This window comes from Eucyclogobius newberryi, unplaced genomic scaffold (genome assembly GCF_026437365.1).
Source record: "Eucyclogobius newberryi isolate DKJ021-1_F unplaced genomic scaffold, fEucNew1.0.hap1 SCAF_9, whole genome shotgun sequence".
NCBI classification, from domain to species: Eukaryota; Metazoa; Chordata; class Actinopteri; order Gobiiformes; family Gobiidae; genus Eucyclogobius; species Eucyclogobius newberryi.
In genome coordinates this window covers 34012071-34039836 of record NW_027316532.1, presented here as the reverse complement: position 1 = coordinate 34039836, position 27766 = coordinate 34012071, and the positions used below count along the sequence as shown (strand labels likewise).

Sequence of the window (27766 nt, the reverse complement as noted above, 5' to 3'; positions counted from 1 at the left end):
CCTGATTGACATACTAAGCCTATTGTGTTCTAATAATACAGAGAACCTGCATCAAGACATTTCCCCCGTCAATTACGGAAATTAATATTTCTAAAAACACTGCACTACTCTAGAATAAGTTTTATGCATAATGCTTGTCAATCTGGGTTGAATAAATCCATGATGTCAATACACTGTGGATTCACTCATTGATCATTATTTGTGTTTATCTCACGCATAATACTGTGCTATGAAAGAGGAATTTATTACCTAAAAACGGACATCAGATGTAAAAACTCAGAGTCTTTTTTATTACAGATAAAGTTAAATATTACAGTTAGAACATGGCAGCTGCTGGATGTCGGCTGCCATTGGTCACCGCAGCGCACATCCCTGTAGCCCCGCCCCCTGCACGAGCCGCCTGACGTCACCCGGGGCCGCGTCACTCCCATCAGCAGCGGGCGAGGAGCGGAGGCTGAACAAGATGGCTGTGCGCTGGCTGGAGCCGGAGCGGACAGGAGGACCCCATCACTAGACCCAAAGCCCAGCCGAGGACTCACGGCAGACATACAAACTGCGCCAAAAATACTAGAGAACGAGTCCAAACTGAACGAGCATAACCCATATTTCATCGAGCCCTCTCTGTTCATCAAGGCTGGTCCATTTTTAAGCCCACCCATTCAAATCTTTGGTTGAAAATTGCACTAATTAGCCTGCTGCCAAGAGCTGGTCTAGAAGCTGGAACCGACAACTAAAGGCCTCTTAAGAGATGTCATTGCTCTGTGTTGGAGGTAAGAAAATTCGCCCTCTTCACATGGATTTATCAATTTAGCCCAGTCCACTGTCAATAAGTTCTTAATCCTGAGGTCTGAGGTGGACTTGATTGTAAAGCTTTGCAATATGGAAGAGTGACAACCGGAGAGCATTGTTGTATCTTACTGTGTGTGTTTGTCACTTGTTGGCCAATGTCTACTGTTAATGACACGTCTGTTATGACATAAGCTAAATAAAGAAATAACTTAATTGACACTGTAGACTGTGGTGGTCAATCTGATCGTGACTGGCTCCTAGAAACGTAAAGAAGAAAGAATGTGTCATGTTATTGTCGTTGTGTTCTTGGCTCAGTATCTTACATGGCATCCCCAGCCTCCTGCTTTAGGACTGTTCTAAAATATGGATATTCTCTCAAATGTGTTTGCATAATGCTTGTGTTTTAGGAGTTCTTGATGTGATGTGATATGACATAAAACCTGAACAAGGATTTTGCTTGGCTATTTCTGTCCTGTCTCTGTCTCTACTGCAATGACAGTTACAGTGAGTGTATAACTACTCCATTTTACATTTCCTATAGATTCCACTGTGATTTAAGCTTGTGTGATATTTCGACCACAAATTGGTTGATTCATTAACAGCAAAGCATGTTTAGAGGAATCTGCTCCGAGGTCAGAGGTCAACTTACCGTAGATGACATACACTCAACTAAACTACCAATTTTCTTATGTGAATGAGTAAGTGAAAACCTCTGACATCCAGGCCATTGAAATCAATGACATGTATTTTATGCAAGCGTATCTTGATCTCAATTAAATTCTTTCCCCTTACATGACTAAAATAAGCATGAACAACTATAGTACATTTTGCTTATTATTTTCAGTTGTTCCTTTGTGTTGTATTTGCAGTAGTGTCAGTCTGCTCCTATAAGCCTGATCTGGAAGTGCCCACCGCACCTCCCTCTCTTTCTGGCTCCCCCTCGCTGTCACACTCAAGTGGTTATTTTTAGTGTTGGGGATGCAGCTCACTCGCTCTGCTTGCATCCGGCTTCATGGAGAGATTAATTGAGCACAAGCAGAAGAGATGGAAGGGGAGCACATGTGCACACTCACCACATGGCATCATGGCATCATGGGGAGGCTGGTGCCTGTGAGGGATGCAGAGGGGCATGTCTCACTCAGAGTGGGCGAGAGGCAGAGTATACACGAGAGAGAGAGTGATGGCAGCAGTCTTATGCATCTGTCTGTTTAAAATGTAAGAATTACTTGTGTACTTTTGGGGAATTTCAGCTCCTTCGGGGTTAAGACTTTTCTGCTGCATTGAGTATTTCCTGTTTTAATTGCACCATATACAATAATAATCAGTGGCAGCATCACGCTATTCAGCTCATTTTGTTCTATTTTGGGAGTCTATTTGACCACATGTTGTTTGCCTCATAAGTCTTAACAGACTATGTACATTACAAATTTTGTTTCCTGGTAATAGTCAGTTGTTTTTTTGCTGTGTCTTGAAATGCGCGGCTGATATAAGTTGCTTAAGATGTGACTCTGTTTTTGCTTATATCTTTCAGTAAAAAAAGGCAAGCTTGATGGACCACAAGGTTTGTTGTGAACTTAATTCTGTTTCTTCTGAGACAACAAGATAAAACAAATCTTACTGAATGGCTCTTATTGTGTTTCACACGTTACAGAGAAATTTAATACGTACGTGACACTGAAGGTGCAGAATGTCAAAAGCACAACTATTGCGGTGCGTGGCAGTCAGCCGAGCTGGGAGCAGGACTTCATGTTGTAAGTCTTCTTTAGATTTCACAATGATGGTATGAGTTTAAACTGTGGAATATTAGGTGTATTTTAAGGTAGCCCATTTCTTTCTTTCAACCTTTGTACCTCTTTTGGATATATTTTCTCGTATTCTCGTACTATAAAATAGTTCTGTACAGTGCAAAGAGGGGTGGAAGAAATAGTAATGGTGAATGTTTTAAATCAAACAATAGATACATTAATTAATGAAATTTCCCCATGTGGGACAATAAAGGATTATCTTATCTTATCTTATAAATCCAGCACGGTGGCAGAGTGGCTAGGTTGTGGATTTAAAGCAGGGGTGGGCAAACTACAACATTTTTATTTATTTATTTATTTTTTCCTTTTTTGCCCTCAGGCATCTGTCTGCACGTGTATCCTTAATACCTATGACGTGAATAAATTAAATAATAGATTCAATAGCCTATATTTGACAGAAAAGTGATATTTTATTTGATATTTAATTATTGGGAATTTCTTTTTTCACACCAATGATGGCGGGCCGGCCTCCGCTACTTGCCTGGATTCGAATATGGCCCTCGGAGGAAAATAATTGCCCACCCCTGATTTAAAGGATGGGTCAAATGCAGCGGGCAAATATACCTAAGACAATAAAACCTTAACCTCCCAACATATTGAACAACAAATAACCCAAATTGTCTCTGCACTGTGAATATTGTTAGTGTGTAGCATGTTTTATGAGATGTTCTGCAGTGATCAGAGTTTGAATTTAAACAGCCCTGCACGTAGATGCTATTCAATGGATTGGCCTGTTACTTTGTTCAGGTATTGTAAAACAAGCTCATGTTTACGTGCTCATCACAAAGCAGAATAATAGTGTATGTGTACATCCATGGTCATATTCAATAGATGACATGCTAAACTTCAAATTAAGTTCTTCTCTTTTCTCTCTCTAACGCACTTATTGTTTTCTTTAACTGCAGTGAAATAAACCGCTTGGATCTGGGCCTCACGGTGGAGGTGTGGAATAAGGGGTTAATCTGGGACACCATGGTGGGCACTTTATGGATCCCCCTGAGCAGCATACGGCAGTCTAATGAGGTACACTGTCTGGTCCCCCTTTTATTCCCATCAAACTCATGTTGCCTAGTCAGGATTGTATAATTGTAGTTGTAATAATAATTGAAATATTGCGTTGTATTCAGTATTTGCATGTAAACACAATTGAATGCTATTCCTTTGTAATTCAAATACATTATAGTGTATATGTGTGCAGTATGTAGAACTACTACTGGGATGGAGAGCTATTGAGCTATTGGTAACTCCCATGTTTGAGACCTCTGAAAAGTCTCCTTTACTCACTGTTGATCACCATATGCTTTCCACTCTGGCCCATAGTTGTTGTAGCAAGCATGACCAAGTACTCCCAAATGTGCCATGTTTTATTCTAATTTTTTCCAGGAGGGTCCAGGTCAGTGGCTGACTTTGGATTCTAATGCGATCATGTCTGAAAATGAAATTTGTGGAACAAAAGACCCAACATTTCACAGACTGCTGCTGGACACACGATTTGAACTGCCTTTAGGTTTGACAATCTGTTTCATCCTATAAAATACATTTTACCATTATCAATCTTTACAATTACCTGTATATTATGTGTTTGTAGACATTCCTGAAGAGGAGGCTCGCTATTGGGCAAAGAAACTTGAACAGCTAAATGCAATGAGGGACCAAGATGTAAGGATTATTAACACTTTTTATTTCAAGTTTCAAGTTTCATCACCCTTGAATGTTTTTCAGTATCAGGAGGAACAGGAAAGGCCCCTCCACGCTCCATCCACACAGTGCTGTAAGTATATCTTTGTGAGACTTATCCTGTCTGACTAAGTCTGTCTCTTTCTCTCTCACCCAACTCTACTTCTTATTCCCGAGACCAAAAACAGGGCCAGACAGGAGGCAGAAATTGGCCTGATAGATGAAGCAGAGGCAGGAGGGAGGAGAGTTGATTTGAGTAATCACTTCAACAAGCCTGTCTGAGCACCAGAATGACTTAGAAGTGCTACATGTGTGATGAATGTGAGCTGACATACGCTGAGTTGTCTGAGTTGAGACACACTGGTCTGTCTGCTTCTTACAGAAGTACAATAACTGAACAACTCGGGTTCAAATTGTGGAGGCCGTTCTTCCAAATCACCCCTCTCCAGGTGTCACTGTCATTGCCCACATGGGCGTTGAAGTCCCCCAGTGTAACAACGGAGTCCCCGGTCGGTGCACTGTCTAGTACCCATCCCAGGGACTCCAAGAATGCCGGGTACTCTGCACTGCTGTTAGGCCCATAGGCCGACACAACAGTGACCTACAGAGACCTGTCCCCCACCCGAAGGCGTAGGGACATGACCCTCTCGTTCACTTGGGTGAACTCCAACACGTGGTAACTGAGGTGTGGAGCTATAAGCAAGCCCACACCAGCCCGCCGCCTCTCCCCGCGGGCAACACCAGAGAAGTGGAGCGTCCAGCCCCTCTCGAGGAGATGGGTCCCAGAGCCTGAACTGTGCGTGGAGGTGAGGCCGACCATATCTAGTTGGTAGCGCTCAACCTCCCGCACAAGCTCAGGCTCATTCCCCCCAGCGAGGTGACGTTTCATGTCCCCAGAAATCTTGTAGAAAGATAATAGAATGTTCTCTGAAAAATCTTGCACTTCTATATGTCTGAAATGTATAAGAGTCTTGCATTAGTTGTTTCAATATTTTCTCAAACATCAATGTTCATGGGGTGTGCTCTCTCAATAGACTCTTAAAATAATTTGCTTGCATTTAATTGCAAATTTCTATTCTCTTGCTGATCTTGAACTGTGCGTTTTGACATTATTAATTCCATTCTGTGGGGAAAATAAAGGTTATCTTATCTTAATTGGAATTAAAATACCCCCTTTATTTTTATTGCTAAAAAAATCCTGCTCTTCATGAACATTTTATGCCATCTTCCTGTACAATAGATGTTTTGAAAATGTGATGCCCCTTTAATTAAGCTTTTGATTTGGGGATATGGTCTCAAACTCTCAAATCCCCAAACCTGAATTGTTTATAGTGAATTGTTTTATATTGTTTATATCCTTGCAGGCAATTGGAGTCTCTGGGGCGATCAACAAAGTAAGTTTCAGCCATGCGCTCTTAGTCGAAAATTCAAGTTACTCTCCCCACAAACTATGAGAAAGTAACGTATATTTTCATAAACGTTTGCTCATTCCCTTAGACGATGACCCTGACAGTGCAGTTGACGACAGGGACAGTGACTACCGCAGCGAGACCAGTAACAGCATCCCTCCTCCATACTACACCACCTCGCAGCCCAACGCTTCCATGCACCAGTATCCCATGAGGCACCAGCACTACGGACACTCCTACAGCGATGACATCCGCGAGCTGGACTACGACCACCGAGCTCTCAGGTACGAATGGGCCGCGGGTTTGTTTTCCTTCGTGCAAAGTTCTTCAGGAATACACAAATGTAGAGAGTTGTCTTTAAGCGTATTTTATGGTACAGTCAAGCCCCAGTGGTTAGTGTTGTTATGATGTGTGTGTGTTTTTTTAACATGTCCCACTGTGCTCTCCTCCCCTAGAGATTAACCCAGGCTTCTGTGTATACAAGCCTGCTTCTTCTTGTATACAGGCTGTGTGTAGATGGGGCCACTGTGGTTATTGTGTAAGAGTAGTGTAAGAGTGCATGCATGGTCATTATGGACAGTGCTGCCTTTTGGTATTCAGTTTAAAATGATAAACTAAACAAACAAAAACACATTCAAGTAGTACCTACATTTCCTTTTTTCTTGTGCTCATATAACCTACATTTCCTATCAAATCCATTGAAAAATACGTCAGCAAAAGATAAAGTAATTTAATGTACTAAAATTGTATTGTATATGTAGCACACACAAAATATATCTCCACTTCTATGACTGCTGCGGCTGCTACTTATTATAGCTTATTGCTGCACTATTTTTTACTACTAAAACAGCTGTTAAGTGTTTTTAACTCCTTGTTTTTACATTGAACACATTTTTCAAACATGTATACGATAACTCGAGTATAATTTCAAGTATAATTTCTTTAAAAATCCAGTTACCACAACTGTTGCACTCTCATTTTGGCGAGGTCTTTGCTCAAGATTATGTCTCACTCTGACCAAAGCAGACCAAAGCTCTGAGCTGTACTGACTCCTGCCTCTTCCTTCCTCCCCACCTGCTCTGCCGCTGCCACCAGGCACTTTGATAGTTTAGACTCGGCCACCAATGGGCGCAGCGATATGGACTCAGGCTCAGGGTCAAGCCGGCGCACCAGTCGTCAATATTCTCTAGACAGTAGGCATTCGCTGTCCGATAGGTGGGTCTCTGCACAGTACCTCCTCTTCTCCAAACTCTTCTCCTGCTCCGGCCTGTGACTCCGTCCCGCTGTGACGTCAGTGATGGACTTGTCCCGTCCTCCTCGCTCGCTGTTGCTTGCATGCGCTCATACCCTCTTTTTCTCTCTACATGTATATTAAATATCTCAATTGAATATGCATATTTTTGCTTTTTACAGTACAGAAAATAGGTAGTTTAATGTTATCTTATTTATTAGAAAGTGTTTATTAGCTCCTTTTGTTGACTTAATTGTATGCTTGCTTGTTACATATTATGTAACAGAGATTATTTAAGTGTGAAAATGTCTGTGTAGCTTTGTTGTCTTGACAGCCACTTATTAGCCCGTCATTCCGTTAACCCTGGCTTTTCAGGGGCACTTGGTAATTATGCACTGTTAATTTCTACTTTCAGCCCACTAATGAGACGCTTACAGGGAGCCCTCGACAGATTACCTTAATTTTGATTTTCTTTTGCCTTTTGAGGACAGATGCTTTGAGTTGGGTGAAGAAATAGAGCCATCGACTTTTCCATTTTATAAATTATATAAAATGGTACTTTTTGGTTGTTATTTGGGGCAATTTGCTCTGACAGACCTTTTTAAAGTTATTTAAAGTGATGTGAATTGTGTCTATATACTGTACATTGCAGTGCCATTGTGCTATTGTACGTCTCTGTGGCTTGTAATTGTTACTCTATGTTATTGTGTTTATTAGTGTTTCATTCATAAATATATATAAAGATTCATAGAATAAGTATTATTTACCGTAGTTCTCAAATCCAATCCTCCCTGGATGATACTGATCTAATTGGACGTTTTAAATGGTTTTGCCAATGATTATTCTCCTACTTACCTGCATCATATATACAATTTCAAAAGCTCTATATGGAAAACTTCTTCACTATATTTAAATGTACAATCTGTCTCTTTTCAGCCCCACAGACAGCCGATATGCATCTTCTGGCGAGTTGAGTCGAGGCAGCTCCCAGCTCAGCGAGGAATTTGTCCCAGAGGATGGAGTGAGCTTACGGGGCTCTGAGTTTTACGATGAGAATGATTCCTACCACTCCTGCCACTCCTCTGTCAGCTACGGCAAAGAGGATTCCCCGGTGTGGGAAGGAGACGACGCACAGGGTGTCTATAGTGACGAGGGAGGATATATCAAAGATGGAGGAGAAGGGGGAGCACTTTATGAAGAAGGAGATATTTATGGAGAAGAAGGGGACTATAACTATGAGGAAGAGGAGGTGGTGTATAAGAAAGATGAGGAGGTCACTAGTTTTACTGAAGCCCAAGAAGCACCATATATGCCAACACCAACAAGCACCGCTCAAAGTTTGATGCCCTCCTCGGATGGTTTGTCTTCCACAAGGCCACCACTAGAAAAACAGACATCCCTGCATCAGCGCAGACCCTCACAAGACCAAGCCCAACTCCAAAGTAGAAGCATGGGTTTACCTCAAGTAACAAAAAAGGATACAATGCCTCCGTTCACCACAGATACTTCCAGGCCTATGTTTACAACAACACAGTCAGATTTAAGTACCACCACGACTACAACAACTACTGCAGTTACTTTAGAGGTCCCAGCGGTAGACAGTAAACATGTGGAGGATGAGTCCAGATCGACTGTGACCCCAGAAGAACCCCACCCGCCTGATAAGCCTCCAGAACCAGAGTGTGCTTCACCAATGGTCGAGGAGAAGCCAGAGGAGGAGCCCCTTTTGCCAAGGTCAGGATTTTAATTTAACTGTATTTAAAGTTTAAATGCTACTATTGAAACACATTTGACAATATAACAAAATCAAAAGACCTTTGGGCAAGGGAAAAGGTGAAAATGTTTAGAAGCAATTACATTTTAGAATCAATTTTTAAATGATCTAGGACGGGTTGCCATATGGTGACAAAAGGGGCGACTTCATCATATAGTGGATCATCTTCATATGTAGTAGACTAGTCAGTCCGGTACACCACATCTTAAATTCAGGTACAATGACTGTCTGACATAATGTTACTGTAGCTTTTGTTGGGCAATAATCGCTCCATATACAATTGTGAGTCCTTGCGGGCAGTTCAGGCACAGACGAGAGGGAAGGAGAATTCCCAAAAGAAGCAGGTAGTTGTCAAACAGGTTAAAAATAAATGGGTTAAATAGTCTTTTTACAGTGATGTACAGTGGTCACATTAAGGTGAACTGATTACAAAAAGTATTTTGTTGTTTTGATTTTGATTTTTGTTTTTTTATATTGAAGTCTGTGCAATATTTTACATTTATTGATGCCCTGCATTTATGGAGCAGGGTTGGAGCAGTTAAATAAGTTAGTTAGATAGATAGATAGATAGATAGATATATTTATGTAAATCTCACCACAGGCAGAAATAATTAGTGTACTTTCAGTTAGGGCAACATGTCCTAAACATTTATCACGATATGAAAGAACATTTGCATTAACAGTGTAATTGACAATATAACTGACAAAATGCTTCGTAACCATGGCCTTTACCACAAGAGAGCTGACTCGTTCCCGGCTTTTAAAGTTTATTGTTAAAGGTTTTCCCCAAATAGATTCTCTGTCATAGGTTTTAATTATCAGCCGAGCCTCTTCGTCAGTGTTTGAGATGCTCGGCGCGTTAGCAGTAGCTGCAGTGTGCATTCAAACTATATCAGAATATTAGAATTTCTTATCTCTGCCAAAGCAAACAATGCTGTTACATGAGTGTTATGACAGGCCTGCGCTTTACTTTCAGTTCCATCCCAAGCCTTGATAAATGGGTCTGACTATTATCCAAAGTTAATGGCTAATTACTTTCTTTGGTTGTCACAAAAAGCAAACACAAATAAGAAAAAATATGTTATTACTCTATACGTCTAAATTAGCTATAGCTTGGTTGGTAAAATGGAAGATTCTTTTTGACCATGGTCTCAAGGTAAAGCACTTTGTCGACGTCTCCACAGCTTCCCAAGAAGAGAAATGATGGCGCCTGGTCATGCAAGAGCCAAGGCTAATTGGCTAAGACTCTACAGCAGAGTGCGGCTCCAGCTCCAAGAGGTACACTTTGTTTCTAATGTTTCTTTGCATGAGAACTTGCCGTCTTTCCACTGAGAATAGATAGAGTAGTAAAGAGTTTGTTCTGTTTGTTCTGTCCATATTTTATTCTTTTAATAACCTGCATGTTAAGTTCAGTCCTAATGTGTGATTCTGTTTTTGTGATTGTAAATGTAAAATGTGTAGGTTTATCCCTTGTGTTGTTTTGCCTTTCATTGTTTTCTTTTCAGTTTATTGCTGTCCCCGTAGCAATTTGCATGTTGTCGTTTCTGTGGCTGGAGCCGACTCTCAGGTGGGTGTGGCCAGCACTGTGTACATATAATAGATATTGTGTGAATCATATCCAATGCGTGTTTGTCACATAAAATCTATCTAGCTGGAGATGGCAGGATGTTGCATATTTGTGCCATAGTATTTTCCCTGATCTAGGTGTGTCCTGTTATAATTGTCCGTTGATAATCTCATTATTTAAGTCAGTGGGACATAGAGTCGTTCAATTACTGTGTAATTCTGATGAATCATTACATGAACATCAGTAGATGTACTGGTGGCAATAATCACAGCTTTAATCTCTCACACTAAGACTCTTTTATTTGTTGTCTGTGTTGTGTATTTGTGGTCTAGTCAGGTCTAGTCTCAAAATGCACTGATGCACTAAACTAGAAAGGCATTGTTGCTGTTTTGGCAGCTGCTGTGCAAATAGGATCCTTTGGCCTTTCTGTCTGTTCTCATATCTTTGTTTTCTTGTAGGCTCGGGGAGAATCTGTGGGCATTGCGTCTCTACTTTTATCAGCAGGGTAAGTCTGCATGAAGGTATTACTCCAAAATCAATGGTACATTCACTCCTAAGCCAACAAATGTTATCTTATCCACCTTTTGCAATTTTGTTTTCACATTTTTCAGAATGGGCGGTGCTTTGTATAGTATTGACAGCATGCCAGACCTCAGGAAGAGGAAAGCTATGCCTCTAGTCAGAGACTTGGTGAGTCAACCAAAATATTGTTTTACCATATTTTATTGTCAATAAGTAAAATCACATTTTTTTTCTGTTTTCATCCCCTTTCATAATCTTCTCCAGGCTATGGTGAGCAAAGTTTAACATTTTACCAGACATACCGTGTACACTGCTGTTTCTCATTCTCTTTGAGTTCTAGAGAGAGTATTTAACCTCTTCTCTCCCTTTGACAGTCTTTGGTTCAGAACTCCAGAAAGGCAGGCATCACCTCAGCTCTCACATCCAGCACTTTGCACAATGAAGAACTGGTCAGTTTACGCCAACTAAAGCTTCATTCTCAAAGCTTCAAATGCACAAATTTCACTAACAAGTTTCCCTCATGTGCAGAAGAGTCATGTCTATAAAAAGACACTACAGGCTCTGATATATCCCATTTCTTGCACCACGCCGCACAATTTCGAAGTGTGGACCGCCACCACTCCCACGTACTGCTATGAGTGTGAGGGACTGCTGTGGGGCATCGCTCGCCAGGGCATGCGCTGCACCGAGTGCGGCGTCAAATGTCACGAGAAGTGCCAAGATCTACTCAACGCAGATTGTCTCCAAAGTAAGAATCCTCTGTACCTTTTCTTACACTACTCTTGAAAAGTGTACATTTGATGTGTATGTTATGTATTTTTCAACTGCTTAATGTTGGATACAGATTTTTGCACAAATGTCAGATACAAACCCAACTAATCTTTATATTTTTATGATCGATTTTATTTTTATGATCGATTTTATGAATCTTTATATTTTTTTTTGAGTTCAGTTGATAATTTACAAGAGGCATTGCGTTAATATGGCATTATTCAAATACCAAAAACAATAGAAAACAATACTAACTTCAAGTCCACGATGCTCAAAAGAAGTTTAGGGTTTGAAATGCATTTAGCCAATTTCAAATAAGATAGTAAAATGAGTGTATAGTGTACAACATTTTGTACATAGCAAATATATTTCTATGCAATTATTGATTCTGGATTTCTTTCTCAACCTCACTCATTAAGGCTGTGAAAAACCCTTCCTGATTCTGATTCTGAAAACACGTCCACATCATAACTGGTTCAGTCTTGTCTATACTCCAGGTTTACTGCTCATATTTAGTCCCAGAGCTAGAACAGGACCAAACATCAGGACTACATCAGGACTATGAAAAAACTATGAAGGCATGCATAACAAAAAAGTATTACGGTACTTTTAGAAGATTCTAGTTGCTAGAATAGTCGCTTATTTGGTCAATGTGCCTTGGTACACATTTTCTTTTATTAGTGAGTTGATTATTATTAATATGTTCATTATTAGATTTCCAGCCTTAACAAGGAACATAACGTTGTAAGAAAGAACTCTCACTTTGCTGTGTCCTTCTTGAAAATAGGAGCGGCTGAGAAGAGCTCCAAACACGGCGCAGAAGATCGTACCCAGAACATTATAATGGTGCTTAAAGACCGCATGAAGATCAGAGAGCGAAACAAGCCTGAAATCTTCGAGCTGATTCAAGAAGTCTTTGCCGTGGTCAAAGCCCTTCACGTCACACAAATGAAGCAGATAAAACAGAGCGTACTTGACGGAACCTCAAAGTGGTCGGCTAAAATCAGTATCACAGGTAAGAAAGAGTTCTATTCATGTCAAATAAACATTCGGCAATATAAAAACAGACTTCTTTTTTTTTGTCTTTCCACAGTTTTATGTGCCCAGGGTTTACAAGCAAAGGACAAAACTGGCTCCAGTGATCCTTATGTCACCGTCCAAGTGGGAAAGACCAAGAAGAGGACCAAGACCATCTACGGCAATCTTAACCCGGTCTGGGAGGAAACATTCAATTTGTAAGTGCGACTCTGTTTCTATCTCGGATTTAAATCAATACAACATCAAAACCGCCTTATTTTGTGTTGCAGTGAGTGTCACAACTCATCAGACCGCATCAAAGTGAGAGTTTGGGACGAGGATGATGATATAAAGTCTCGTGTGAAGCAGAAATTTAAGAGAGAATCCGATGATTTCCTCGGCCAAACTATCATCGAAGTGCGCACTCTGAGTGGAGAGATGGACGTGTGGTACAATCTTGGTAATTTGATATTTTACTTTCATCATTCCAAAAGCTGTGTATACATTTAAGTCATTAAAATTGTTATATGTTTGCTCTATGCAGATAAACGTACTGACAAATCAGCTGTGTCTGGGGCCATACGCATGCACATCAGTGTTGAGATCAAAGGAGAGGAGACCGTGGCTCCATATCATGTTCAGTATACCTGCTTGCATGAGGTAAGTGTATGAGTAAAGCAATTACAATATTACAACAGCTCTTTACTGACAGAAAGTCTATACCCAGTTACTAATCCTGAAACTATTATCACAACTCGATACTCTTTTAGTTTACTGTAAAATATCACATAGAAATATAACTTTTCTGCCATCACAAAATCTTCCAGCTAGGGTAGACCTGACCAGGCCTAACACACAGATGTGGAGATGGGCCCGACCACTGCTCCTGAGGATACATCCCAGTGGCAATGAGGGATGGGTCAAATGCAGAGGATAAATTTCCCTATTAGTTCTGTTGAAAATTACATTTCATTGTGTACCAGTAACAATTTTGATTCTACTTGACATACTACTTCATAAATTATATGAACAATCATATATAAGAAAGAATTGAATGTCTTAGTCCTTAGACTTACTAACTCGTGGGTCTCCACAGGCTTGAACTCTTCACTAAACCAATTACTCACCAGAAGTGGCCCTTGAACAATAAAAGACCACTGTTATTGTTACAGAGAGACGGCCATAAACCACTCAGCCAGTATTAAATGTTTATTGCAGCATAATGCATAATAGCTTGTGAACCGAGGCAGCACCTAATGCAGTCCTTCTGAGTGAGCTTTATTGCTTTGTGAGTCTATGAGAAAGTCATCTGCACATAAACTTTAAATGATTTTAAATAGATTGTCTCCTTTCTGAGTCTCCCATGAAACACCTCTCATTTCCTCCTCTACAGAACCTCTTCCACTATGTAACGGATATCCAGAATAATGGTGTGGTGAAAATCCCTGATGCTAAAGGTGATGATGCGTGGAAGGTGTACTTTGAGGAGACTCCCCAGGAGATCGTGGATGAATTCGCCATGCGTTATGGAGTGGAGTCCATTTATCAGGCCATGACGTGTGTTTCTTTGCACATTCCTTATTGTTTTGTGATCGCTGCTTTCTTTCAGTATAACATGTCTATTATTTCTGTCTTTATGGCAGTCACTTTGCCTGCTTGTCATCCAAGTACATGTGCCCCGGTGTACCCGCAGTAATGAGTACTCTGCTGGCAAATATCAACGCATACTATGCTCACACCACACAGGCCACCAACAATGTGTCAGCCTCGGATCGATTTGCTGCCTCTAATTTTGGAGTAAGTTTACACAACGTTATATGTCATCATATCATTTATTACCTGCAGTCATTAATATGGTTTACTTTTTTGGGCTTTTACAGAAAGAAAGATTTGTGAAGCTCTTAGATCAACTGCACAACTCGCTGAGGATTGACTTGTCCATGTACAGAGTAAGAAAGCGTTTTAATCACTAATCCTTGCCCTTTATTATTATTTTCTTACTTTACTTTGGGATGCTCACTTATTCTATTAATGTATTGTGCAGTGAAGTGTTTTAATTTTGCAGACATCTTCTCTTTAGCATGTGCAGACACGTTTCCTGTTGGAGACACAGTCCTCCCATACACTAATAACTGCGTGGCAAGGATAGCTCCCACTTCTAGGATAAAAGGAAAAAGCGCGCTCATACACACAAACAGAGGTGGTTGGGATATCACACTGTTTTTTCTCTCTCGTTGCAGAATAATTTCCCAGCCAGCAGTCCTGAGAGGCTCCAAGACCTCAAGTCCACAGTGGACCTCCTCACCAGTATCACATTTTTCAGAATGAAGGTACAGTTCACCTCAACAGTTTCCAAATGAAGAACCCCTTCGTGCTCGTTCACGCCCGCTTCCTTTTGTCATTTTAGGTCCAAGAGCTTCAGTCGCCACCCAGAGCCAGTCAGGTCGTGAAAGACTGTGTAAAAGCCTGTCTCAACTCCACATACGAGTACATTTTCAACAACTGCCACGAGCTGTACAGCCGCGAGTATCAGACCGACCCGGTAAGTTAATAGTAAATGTGATGTATGTAGTTACACGTCATAGGAACACAGTCTGGTTCACAATCACGATGCACAATCAGTTATTCATTTAATTAGTATTTATTTTGCCTCTCCATAACAGTACTATTTAGAGTTGAATCTCTTTAACAATACCCTTCCTAGTGTTTTGTAGTACACTCCTATAACACATTAAGTGATCTGTTCTTTTCTTCTGTATCTACCTCTGTATCTACCTGCGTTGCATCAATGAAATTTCCCCATGTGGGACAATAAAGGAATATCTTATCTTATCTTATCTTATTTAATTTTGAATCTTGTATTTTGCAGGCTGTCACAACTGCCCCCTATTTTACTTTAAACATTTACATAATCTGGTTTACACTACAGTCCCTTTTGTTGACTGAATTGACAGTATAATGCATTGTAAAATGGCATTTTTGTTACATAGCTACGCTCACATATTTTCAATTGTTAGTGCTTCATAATGATTATTAATATAGCCTGGATGACAGTTTGTTCTGTCAACTGTACAACTTCCACAGCACATATTTGTGTAATCAAATAAGTCACAGTCCCTGTTGGCTGCTCTCTTTAATTTCTGTTGTGGATTTCACCAGGGATTTCTTAAAGTGCTCCACATCCTCATTAAAGCACAAGTCCCGCACAGACTCCCTCGAGGATTTCAAATAAGCGCTCTCCTTTGAATTAAACATGTCATCCTGAGGGACATCTCTTTATTTGGTCTCTGCAAGATCATTTTTCACTTTTCATCCCCTGCGATGCTTTTATCTATTTCATAGCACACAATCTTATGCTAATTCACAAGGATCGTTTTGACATTTGACATTTTTAGGCTAAGAAAGAAAATACACTGCAGTGGAAAATCTCTAATGAGGGAATTCTCAACTAAAAGTGAAAAAATACCAGGACGTTTGCACCTAAATAAAGTTTTGTTTTTCAGGCAAAACAGGGCGCAGTTCCCCCAGAGGAACAAGGGCCCAGCATCAAGAATCTCGACTTCTGGTCAAAACTGATCACGCTAATTGTCTCCATCATAGAAGAAGACAAGAACTCATATACTCCCTGTCTCAACCAGTAAGATTGCCACTTTTGCCTTTCTCTTTACATTTTTCATACATATCATGACAATGTATTCTGTTTTGTTTTTCTTTCCAGATTCCCACAAGAACTTAATGTGGGTAAAATCAGTGCTGAAGTGATGTGGAACCTGTTTGCTCAGGATATGAAGTATGCAATGGAGGGTAAGGACAAACAAAGCCTATTTCATACATTTAGCCTTGATAAAGCGTGAACAAATACTCAATGTAAGAATGATTAAGGCTTAGTAACTACCTAAGTATTCCTTAAGTAGTTACAAAGCTTGAATCAGCCTTTATGAACTACTACTAAACTATTGAGGCCAGTTAAGGTGTAGTTATTATAAATTGGTGTCCTCATCTCTTCTCATCTCTAAGACAGTTACTTGTAGATGAGATTCACTGTCGCTGTCCACAAAGTTATTATAGAAACAGGGACATTGTCACATAAGGATTTGAGCGAGCCTGACTGGGCCGTCATTAATATATATATAATATTATAAGGTGTATTACAGTTATTTTCCTTTTTAAATAGAACACGAGAAGAATCGCTTGTGCAAGAGCGCCGACTACATGAACCTGCATTTCAAAGTGAAGTGGTTGTACAATGAATACTGCAAAGACCTGCCGTTTTTCAAAAGCAGAGTGCCCGAGTATCCCGCGTGAGTACAAAACGTTTCTGAATCTGTTTTTTTTTTTTTTTTTTTTTAATCGTCGTGACGGTCGCAATCACTGATCCGTGTGTCACAGGTGGTTTGAACCTTTCGTCATTCAGTGGCTGGACGAGAACGAGGAGGTGTCGCGTGACTTTCTGCACGGCGCTCTGGAGAGGGACAAAAAGGATGGGGTAAAAACACATCTGCACTACTTTATCTTCTCCTCACTGCTTTAGATGCTGAGCTCAGAAAGTTCTTCTGCCAAATGTAATAATATATATCACATCATTTCTGACAGATTCCTTTTATGAGCCAAAATGATTTCTCCTCCGACCCCCACACTGTCCATGCATTTGCACTCTGCTGTCTGCGCTTCAAAGGAAATATTTATGACCAACAGCTAATACATTCGTGAAAGATATGGCAATTTAAGCTGTAGGAAGTGTGTCCGTTTATATCCAAAACTGCTTTGTATTCACTATGTTGTAGATATGTCATGATATCAGATTTCACTGCTGCGATTATTGTGAGAAAAAAACAATTATTCACAATTAGAATTCCTCAAGTTTTTGCGAAACTAGCGTCATGAAATCTGAATCACAAAATAAAGTAAATGTGACCAAATAGCCAGTTAAAAAAATACTTCATATTTAGATTGTCTTTTTGATCTACAGACCAAATTAAAAAACATTTAAAGTTGCATCAAAAATAGTCATCATTATTTACATTTTTTTGTTTAGTTAATTGTATTGTGACCTAAATAATCACGACTATAAATTAACTTAACAATCTTGACATCCCTATTCTATTGATACAAAAAGTAAAGACAGATAATCCGCTTATGGTCAAAAATGCCTTGTTGCTTTGTCGGGTGCGAGGGCCAGATTGGTTAAAAAGAAATATTAGATGCATCTTTATTAGTTAAAAGTGGAATCCAAGTTAAGAATAATAAGCCGTTATTCAGTTATTTTCAAAACATCCTGTAGGTGTAAAGAACTAGCTGAAGGAGATGATGTAGAATGGAGCGATACCTTTTTGACAGCAGGATATGCGTTTATTCTAAAGTTTTCACAGCAAGAAAAACCGTCCTCGCCTCATCAACCAGACTCTCCAGAACAGCACCTGAACACCTGAAGCCAATTCCAGACTCAAACCTGTAGCCAATTACAAGACAGACAGCAGCGCTCTCGCCTGTCACCGGAGAGCCGTCTAACAAGCTGCAGGCCGCCATTTCTGTGCGTCTCAGGGCTCCGTGCGCTTGGCAGAACAAAGATATCAGTGCTCCACGATTAAAATAGCTCAAAAATGGTAGAGCCACCCAGAGGTTACGTCCTCAGAGCATGCATTTAGTTATTCAGTTACATATAGTGGCAGGCAGTAACGACATTTTTTGGGAGGGAAGCGTGAAATGGGGGATGAGAGAGAGGGGAGGACATACAGTAAATGTCGCAGTCGGGATTTGAACTCCCGACACTGCGTCCGGCGGCACATGGAGCCTGGCATATGTGCCCTGTGCCACCGGGCAGCACAGAAAAGTCTTAAATTCAAGATTTTTATTTGAATCCATCTTAAATTGATAGAAGATTTCGTTTTATCTGGAGCAGAAATGTTTAAATCGAATGTGCCGCTCTCACAGTTCTTATCTGTCATGTTTATTCTGCCCACAGTTCCAGGTGACCTCAGAGCATGCGCTCTTCTCATGTTCAGTGGTGGATGTGTTTTCTCAGCTCAATCAGAGCTTTGAGATTATTCGGAAACTAGAATGTCCGGATCCACAAATAGTTGGACACTACATGAAGAGATTTGCCAAGGTACTTAGAAGATGCACGGATGGAGTTTGAGAAGCTTTTAGAAATATTGTGGATAATCATATGAATGTTCTTCCTAATCTTTTACAGACCATCAGCAATGTACTTCTGTCCTACGGCGATGTCATCTCCAGGTTGTTTCCAAACTATGTCACGATGGAGAAAGTGGTGAGTGATTCCAATCTGTAGCAGTTCCACTGTTTTATTATTATTATTTATTTATTATTAGGAGATTTTGAACTCAAATGTAAAATGACGCTATGATTTTGGTCCATAGCCGTGCATTTTGATTAACAACATCCAACAACTGAGGGTCCAGCTGGAGAAGATGTTTGAAGCAATGGGTGGAAAAGATGTCAGTATTCAGTTTAATATGTAACATTCTTAATAGTAAATACTATACACAGTTTATATGAATTGTATCTTTTTTTCATCAGCTGTGTGTCGAGGCCAGTGACATCCTCAAAGATTTACAGGTCAAACTCAATAATGTAATGGATGACCTCAGCAGAGTCTTTGCGGTCAGGTAAACACACACACACACACACCACAACAGACACACACACACACACACACACCACAACAGACACACAGAAACACAACACAACACAACACACACTATAACAGGACTATTCCAGGTCTAAATCACTGCTAAATCACTTGAAAATATCCAAAGAGGAAAAAAATGCTTAAAAAGACTCTAAACTCACATTATATGGAATCCATACAATAATAAATGAATAATAATAATTCTTTCTATTTGATGGCGCCTTTCAGGACACACAAGTGCACCTCGCAATCAAACAAGCAGCAGTAAAACACATTTCAGTCCGAGATGTTTGTAGTCAATATGCAGATTTGAAGAGGTGTGTCTTGAGTTGTGATTTAAACATGTCCAAAGAGTCCAACTGACACAGATGAACTGGTCAACTGTTCCAGAGTTTGAGAGCACAGAGAGCATTTTAACAGAAGGGACTGAGAGAAGATGAGCAGATGAAGAACGGACAGAGCGGGAAGAGCAGGGCACACAAGTATGAGGGGGCCAGACTGTGGAGGTCCTCGTATGTCAGGAGAAGGACTTTGAACTGGATGCCGTGGGTTACGGGCAGCCAGTGGAGTTGGATGAGAACCAGTGTGACGTGTTCAGTAGATTGTGTTTACGTGATGAGCCTGAGCAGCCGAGTTATGGATATGCTGAAGTTGCTGGATGAGTTTTACACGGAGGCCAGACACGAGAGCGTTACAGTAATCCAGACGTGATGTGACAAACGCATGGACGAGGACCTGAGTGGAGTGTTGGGTGAGAGATGGGTGGAGTCGGGAGATCGTGAACAAATGAAAAAAGGCTGTGCAAATGGTGTTATTGATGTGAGCTGTGAATGATACAGTAGAGTCCAGTATGACGCCTAAATCTTTAACTTAGGAGATTGGAACTAGTGGATAGACTACTTGAACTTTGAGTAAACAATCCAGACTGAAATCAAATATTTCAAAGCAACAGAAATGAATGAGGACTATCAGTATATTTGTTGTTTGTAAGAAGCTGGAGAGTTGGTGACGGATGATGTTTGCGATGGATTTCACATCTGAATTGACTAAATGCTCCTTGAATTCTTCTGTCTAGTTTCCAGCCCCACATTGAGGAGAATGTGAAGCAGATGGGAGACATCCTGGCTCAGGTCAAGGGAACCTCTAACGTGGGTAACGCCAGCAGTGTGGCCCAGGACGCCGACAACGTCCTCCAGCCGATCATGGAGTTCCTGGACAGCAAGTGAGCCCATTTACCCACAGAGTCTTATTTTAGCTTTGAAAACCTTCCCAACTGTATAAACATAACAGTTTGGTTTTGTTATATTAACTCAATTTGATTTGTTTATCCTTCGTCGTCTTTTCCTTCCCCAATCTTGTGTTCGCTCTTTCTATCTTGGCAGCCTGACATTGTTTGCCAAGATTTGTGAGAAGACGGTGCTCAAGCGCGTGCTGAAGGAGCTGTGGAAGCTGGTCATGAACACCATGGAGAAGACCATCGTTCTGCCTCCGCTGACCGACCATACGGTGAGATCCTCGGCACTGTCATTACATCATTACATCAGATTCAAATTAAATCACTTTACATTGGATTGGATCATTGCTAGCTGGCTAAACTCTTTAATAAAACAATTTAAAAAAGCACACTCAAACTCCACGAACTGCATCAAGAGATCTGGAATCTAGATTTTAAAGGCAGACATGTTTCTTGTTCCTAGTTGTCATCTCAATAAGCAAACAGCAGCTGACAGAGGATTAAACTGCTTCTACATCATCTCTCATGCATCATGCTCGCATCTCCGCCCCCGCACACATTATATTCAGCAACGCCTCAAGAGCTTTCACCGAGCAAAGCAATAAAAACAAAAAAATACTGACAATAGGAGTGCACCATATCATTCTAACTCGTGGCTGCTCTTCAGTATGGACAGATCTTGTTTTTATATTGACAAACCTGCTGCAGCAATTTGCCTGAATCACTGTTAAAAAAAAAAGCAAAAAAACAATTAAAAAACACATACATGGAAAGCAGCCTCTTAATTTCCTTTCTTTTGGGTTTCCGTGTCTTTATTTGTGTTTATTATTTATTATTGAAAGAGCCTCATATCACAGCACTGCAGTGAGAAGGGAGTTTAGATCGTTTGTAATCGACCTATTGGCTATAACGCTCACTTTTATGAAGCTAGAAAAGAGGAATTTGGTGCGATGTCGCCTCTGACTTGGGCCCAAACATGTATTTCTTGATTGATGTGGGGCTCTTTACATTTTAACTGACCCTTCTCTCTGGTTGTTGTTGTTGTGATTATTATGACATCCTGCTCCCACCGCTCTCCCTCCACAGATGATTGTAAGTACATCACTCCTGCGTGTCTGTCTGTCTGTCCGTCTACGGTGGTTTGGGTTTCTCTGCTGTATATGGCTGCAAGTCTCCCTCTATTTATTTATGAGTACTACCCCACTCCACACCTCTTCACCCCCAATGTTCTATTTCCTAATTATCTTTCTACCTTCTTGTCTCCGTCCAGTCCTGTCTCTCTTGTGTCGAGACAGAAGCATGGTGCATTCTTGACTGGTTCTAATAGGTCCCGCCCCTTAATATACTCCACCAATGAATGTCTACCTCTACTGTCTCTTCTTTCCCATCACTGCTTCAAACAGGAAGTGGTCATTCTCCTTATTGCGTTGCAGTGTGTCCTTTTACCTGGACTTTGGTGGGATGAATCTTTTAGTGGTTTGATATAGACCTTTGCTCCCTTCTGCCCTCTCCTCTCCTCTCTCTCTGTTTGAACTGTGTCCTGCCTCTTACGCCTTCCTGTGGGTTTGTTGCTTGCATCTGATCTATTTCAACAGCGCAGTCTCCTCAGTATACTGTACAACCCTGTACTGTATGTCTCTCTGCAGACTGTCGGTCTGTTGTGGTTTGACTTGGATGTTTTGTTGTTGAATAGAAAATACATTTAATTGACTTTATTTATGACTTATTTTTTAGTTTTTGGCATTTACCTTAATTCCAACTAATTCATTTGCTTCTATAAAAGCTTGACTGGCTTGACTGATGTCAGCATTGATATGAATAATTAGCTAGCTAATTCCAAATATAAAGTGACACAACTGGTATCTGATAGATTTGATCTGTGTAAGGAAAACAGTTTGCTGTCGCACAGATGCCAACTCAAATGTTATCATCTTGCTGTGTCTGGTATATTGTTCAGGTTATCGCAAACCAAATATTGACCTCTGACTTATTTCTGCTGTACATGCTCTGCATGTACTGCATGTTGAAGGGAATCCAGACTTGGACTGTCCTCTGTTTACAATAATAACCTGATGCTCTCTTTCCAGGGGAGACTGAAGAGCGCATCTCACAGTGATGTAAGGACTAAACCTTCAGATTAATATGTCTCGTCTCTACTTTATGTCTTTGTCTTGGTCTCTCTCCCAGCTCTCCTGTCAAACAAAGCAGTGGAACATATATTTTTTCACTTTTGCTTTTATGCATATCTTCTGTTATACGAGAGGCCAACTACAATTTTGACAGTCACACACAACATTTCTACAATACACTTTTACTGTATTGTTTTCACAACTTCTGTACCGACTCCAAAATGATGTAGCACGCACCATATAGTTACATGTTGTGTGTTTAGGTTGAGCCTTGTGGGCATGCATCAGTTGTGTCTACCTCTCCTACACAATGAGCTGAGGCGCTGTCCCTTTTCTTCATAGCGAGATGTCTCTGTGTGTGTGGATGTGTTCAGCAGTGTAATGTGGTGGAACGACGGAGAAAATACCTTGACAACCATAAATACATTTAGAGTGGTTATATAAACGTGTGTCAGAGATGTCGCTGTCCTCTGTGTGACGCTGAACTTTTTTCCAGTCATTTTAATGATAATAACAGCTTATTTCTCTTGTCTGTCTCTCCCCGTCTCTCCCTTTATCTCTGGCTATTTCACATTTCAGGGAACACAGCTCATCTTTAATGCTGCCAAAGAGCTCGGGCAACTGTCCAAGTTAAAGGTTGGTTTTGCCATTATAAGGTTATATAGCCACTGCTGAAAATATAAAACTGTATGGCTGATTTTTAATTGCATTTTCTGGCTTTTAGGAACATATGGTTCGGGAGGAGGCCAAGGCTCTCACACCGAAGCAGTGTGCTGTTATTGAGCTGGCTCTGGACACCATTAAGGTTACAAATAACTAAATAATAACTCATATTTCAGTATATCTGATGTTAGAAACTGACAGAATAACTATGTGTAAAGTTATTCACATTTTCTTTTTCTTTTTGTGTTCATAGCAATACTTCCATGCTGGTGGTGTGGGTTTGAAGAAGACATTCCTGGAGAAGAGTCCTGATCTCCTGTCCCTTCACTACGCTCTGTCCCTCTACACTCAGGCTACAGACAAACTTGTAAAGACCTTTGTCCAATCACAAAACGCTCAAGGTAATGCAGTCAAAATCATTCCCACTCAAAGACATTTTTTGCAGTTATATTCTCACTTCTAGTTTGTTTCCCCCATCACAGTTAAATACATAATGACATTTTGTAACTGTAAGTCACTAAATTGGTCCACATTGAACAGTAGAAATTGTGTTAGGATAAAAACATAAACATATGTGCACCCCTTAATGACACAAAATATCAATATGAGTGTGAGTTTTACGTGTAATTTTCATGTATGTCCGTGTGTCTCCTCTCTGTGTCCGCTCTGCCGCTCTGCCCCGTCTGTGGGCCAGTGTTCGGCGGGAAGGGGGTGAGGTTCACCAGTAGTGAGGATATTTACCCAGACAAGGGTATGTTACACAAGGAAAAAAGCCTGAGACATTGAAGATAAAACCTTCAGACCAAAGCCCAAGCCCCTCCACCCTCCACCCCACCATGAACATCCTGGTGTTCCTGCCTGACTCATGTCAACAGATTATTGAACATTCTTCCCCTTTTTTCACTCTTTAAAATGCATATTACGATGAAGACACTAACTTTATGCATTGGTGCATGAAACGTACACACTGATGTCTGTGTGAATGGTACTGCACGCTATACATACACTTAAGGGGGTATGTATGGGCAGACCAAAGCATGAAGTGTGGACATCAGAACAAAGAGGAGAAATGCATTAAAGTGTAAAGGGATCCTAATCACTCAAAGCCCCAGGGCCCAGCACGCATGAATGTGGGAGTGGGCCGAGAGCGACTGGGCACAGACTATGTGTCTGAGACTGCAGACACCAGGCGTTTACCTCTTTTAACTAAAGATGATGAAATATTTGTTTTTTCTGGTAAAAAAAAAAGACACATATTGATGATATTTGGGGGGGGGGGAAATCCCTTGTATTTGCTGCTCTGCTGTTCAGGCACTCTGAGCTCTCATGCACAGCAGACTGACCTAAAGCAGCCAATCAGAAACATGCTGTCAGGTCATGTGATCCAATTTGTCACTTGATGTTAATGTCAAGGAACATGACCAAGCATCACACATTTATATGCTTCATTAATGAAGAAAAAATAGGCTGCAACATTTTAGGCACTGCTGTGCTAAATGTAGTTCAGTCCTCCATGCAGACAAAACAAAGGGCTTATAGCTTCATCTGCTTGACTATAAATGCCGTAGATACACGTCGGGGTGTAATGAAATTCAAAAGACATTTGCCAGCCGGTATTTGAAACGTACAAGAATAGAAGTGTGTACCTTGCTTTTGGTTCCACACAGCTACTTCTTCATCAGAAAGTTTGTTTTTCATCTCTGGTGAATGTCCTCATAGACGAGATGAGGCCAGATGGACTCTGCTGCTCTCTTTGGTCGTGTTGGCACAGAGACCATGGATCTCGAACTGCTGCCCGGAGAGCTGCATGCCAGGAACAGACACCTTGTTTAGTGGGTGGCTAGTACAGAAGACTCTCATGTCGACCGGCTGCTGGTCCTTGCCACAAAGATGCAGTTGACAGAGTGACAACACTAATTAAAACATTTGCAATACATGTCCATCTGCCTCAATATCCCAAGCAAAAAATCTCAACCTCTCATTCAGCAAACTCTTGGTGATATCATAGAACTTTATTTATGTCATGCAGAAAATCTTTTAGCGACGCTTTTATTAAAGCATTTTATCAACATCATTCCCACTTTCTAGATCCCTAATGGCATGACATGGTTGTTAGGAGATTCATTCAAACTTGAATTTACCCTTGCATCCTGGCAGACATCAACCATCTATGAGTAGGAACAGTTACTGTCTGACATATACAAACTATATTATAGTTTTCAGCTTTAGGAGATACACTGTACCTACTCATAGCTGCTTTGTCTGCCATTTTACATGCTTCACTACCTTTTATTGGGTCCTCCTGATAAACAGTGATTACTTAAAGAGTCTCTGCTGATGCTTTCTATCAAGATAAGTGGGATTCATATGAACAATCTCCGAATGGCATGCATAGGATCCAAGGAGTTCTATGGTCTCAGGACAACACGTGATTATTGAAATCTTTTTCCATTTCCACCAGGATCAGGTGTCGACGACGCGGTTGGAGAGGTGTCCATCCATGTGGAGATTTTCACACATCCCAGCACCGGAGAACACAAGGTCACAGTCAAAGGTAAAAAACTAAAAAAAAATAGTTATTGTTTTGGTATAGATTCAAACAATCAGGCTTTAGGGGGAAAATCTTCGACGCCCAATTATGACTGGATTATTTAAGCATTGAATGTTATGCGCCTGCAGAGATGTGTGGCTTCTGTCCTTGTTTTTCGCTGCTCATTTTCACACATCACTCTTCTTCTCTGTTCTCGCTCACCCACACCGTCCCTCTGTCTTCCTTCTCATTTCCTCTCTGTGACAGTTGTCGCTGCCAATGACCTGAGGTGGCAGACACAGGGAATATTCAGGCCATTTGTGGAGGTCTATATTATTGGGCCTCATCTGAGCGACAAAAAGAGGAAGTATGCCACCAAGTCAAAGAACAACAGCTGGGCTCCTAAATACAATGAAACTTTCACATTGTAAGTGTTGACTTAAGTAATTCCCTTTTGTAATGTTGATCCCAAAGTAATATCTGTCTCTTCTGCAGCACTCTGAGTAATGAAGTGGGCCCTGAGTGCTACGAGCTGCAGGTTTGTGTGAAGGACTATTGTTTTGCCCGTGAGGATCGCACAGTGGGCATGGCCGTCCTGCAGCTCAAAGATATGGCCTCTAAAGGCAGCGTGGCCTGCTGGCTGCCGCTGGGCAAACGCATCAACATGGATGAGACAGGCCTCACTGTCCTGCGCATCCTGTCCCAGCGAAACAACGACGATGTGGCCAAAGAGTTTGTTAAGCTCAAATCAGACCAACGCTCAGCAGAGGAAGGCCGCAGCTAAGGAAGACAGGATATTACACCGCTACATACTGCCCTCTAGAGCTCATACGAGCTGTTGCAAACCACTGCCCTTTTCCATGCACAGATAAAACACATTTATCAAAGTAAACAGAGCATTATGTTAAAGTGCATTTGATATTTGAAGTCGCCTTTCTATGTCTCATATGACCCGACCCCCCCACATTTAGAATTTCTTGTCACATTTGTGTCTTGCAGCTGCTCAGAAGGGACTACAAGTGCCAAAAGATAATTAATGATGCCAAGATCCACCCGAAGCACTAAAGGTCAAACTGTCTTAATGACCGACAAAAGCTGCAAGGCTTCAGACATTCCAAAAGTCTCTTACATTCCAAAAGTCTCTCACCATTTTATTTATCATTTTCAATTGTGAAATGATTAACACTCTCTTTCTTCCAGATTATATTTATATTAATTAAATAATTTATATTATAATAATATCTATTATAGAGAAATTATATTTAAGACAGATTTCAAAATGCTATAAAAGATTTATGCTTTTACATTTGGTACATGAGGAGTTTCATGTCGTCTGTCTATACTTGTAACAGAGCACACTGCCTAATGCCCCGATGCCTTCTGTCTCGTGCGCCCGTGTGTGAAGTACGTCTCTTCCATAGTGCCTGTATAGAGCGTGGATTATCAGAATCTGTCTTTTGTATGACTGTCGACCTTATGTGGTCACCTGTGCTGCCTGTTACCTACAAATGTATTCACTGGAAACCATTTAAGGGAAGGACACATCCAGGGTGTGTTTGCCCTCGATGCTCCTCACATTGTACATGTGAACAGACATTCCACAAACTGCCCTTGACTGCCTAACTCTTGAACACTTAGAGGGGATGAAAGCATTTCCAGTGAAATGATCCATGGGCACAACTTTAGTCCCAGATTACTTATAAAGGGCTGCATCTCCAGACCGCTTCCGGTTTGGACAACTTACATTTGAGATCTTCTTGTTTGAGTAGTTAAGCACAGGGTCTTTGTTGCACCAATAATAACACACGTTCAACAAAACAAACTACTTTTGATGGAAATACAGGAATTGCATGTCATTGCATCCAATCTCGTCTTGAGACCACCAATTTCCTTTTTAAATATTTTTTTTTGTGGATGCCCTGCTTTTTTAAAAGTTTGACTGGATTATTTATCTATAAAGGTTAGATCTTGAAGTGCAGAAGTAACATTTTGAGTT

At 40.8% G+C, this 27766-nt stretch overlaps 1 protein-coding gene across 1 annotated transcript; it reads left to right on the top strand.

Annotated features, from left to right (window-relative positions):
- Positions 1–632: 632 nt before the first annotated feature.
- unc13a (unc-13 homolog A (C. elegans)) lies at positions 633–26558 on the top strand. Its single transcript, XM_072437834.1, has 41 exons — positions 633–770; positions 2321–2350; positions 2441–2540; positions 3500–3617; positions 3978–4101; positions 4183–4365; positions 5636–5665; positions 5769–5964; positions 6776–6895; positions 7848–8645; positions 9870–9963; positions 10711–10757; positions 10864–10942; positions 11149–11223; positions 11303–11522; positions 12333–12560; positions 12639–12780; positions 12853–13022; positions 13107–13222; positions 13956–14119; positions 14206–14359; positions 14443–14511; positions 14803–14892; positions 14970–15104; positions 16066–16199; positions 16281–16366; positions 16737–16863; positions 16952–17048; positions 18525–18668; positions 18756–18833; positions 18943–19020; positions 19103–19191; positions 20290–20436; positions 20597–20720; positions 23157–23213; positions 23302–23382; positions 23494–23641; positions 23935–23991; positions 25702–25794; positions 26038–26197; positions 26266–26558. The coding sequence occupies exons 1-41, from the start codon at positions 749–751 to the stop codon at positions 26552–26554; spliced, it is 5493 nt and encodes a 1830-aa protein (XP_072293935.1). The 5' UTR covers positions 633–748; the 3' UTR covers positions 26555–26558.
- Positions 26559–27766: the final 1208 nt, after the last annotated feature.

What these genes read in the sequence shown, in the direction of transcription:
- unc13a (XM_072437834.1), top strand. Translation starts at nt 749, where the DNA reads ATGTCATTGCTCTGTGTTGGAG. An exon ending in GGATATTTACCCAGACAAGG is followed by an intron (nt 23,992 to 25,701) that starts GTATGTTACACA and finishes CATTTCCACCAG; the next exon opens with GATCAGGTGTCGACGACGCG. An exon ending in ACACAAGGTCACAGTCAAAG is followed by an intron (nt 25,795 to 26,037) that starts GTAAAAAACTAA and finishes TCTCTGTGACAG; the next exon opens with TTGTCGCTGCCAATGACCTG.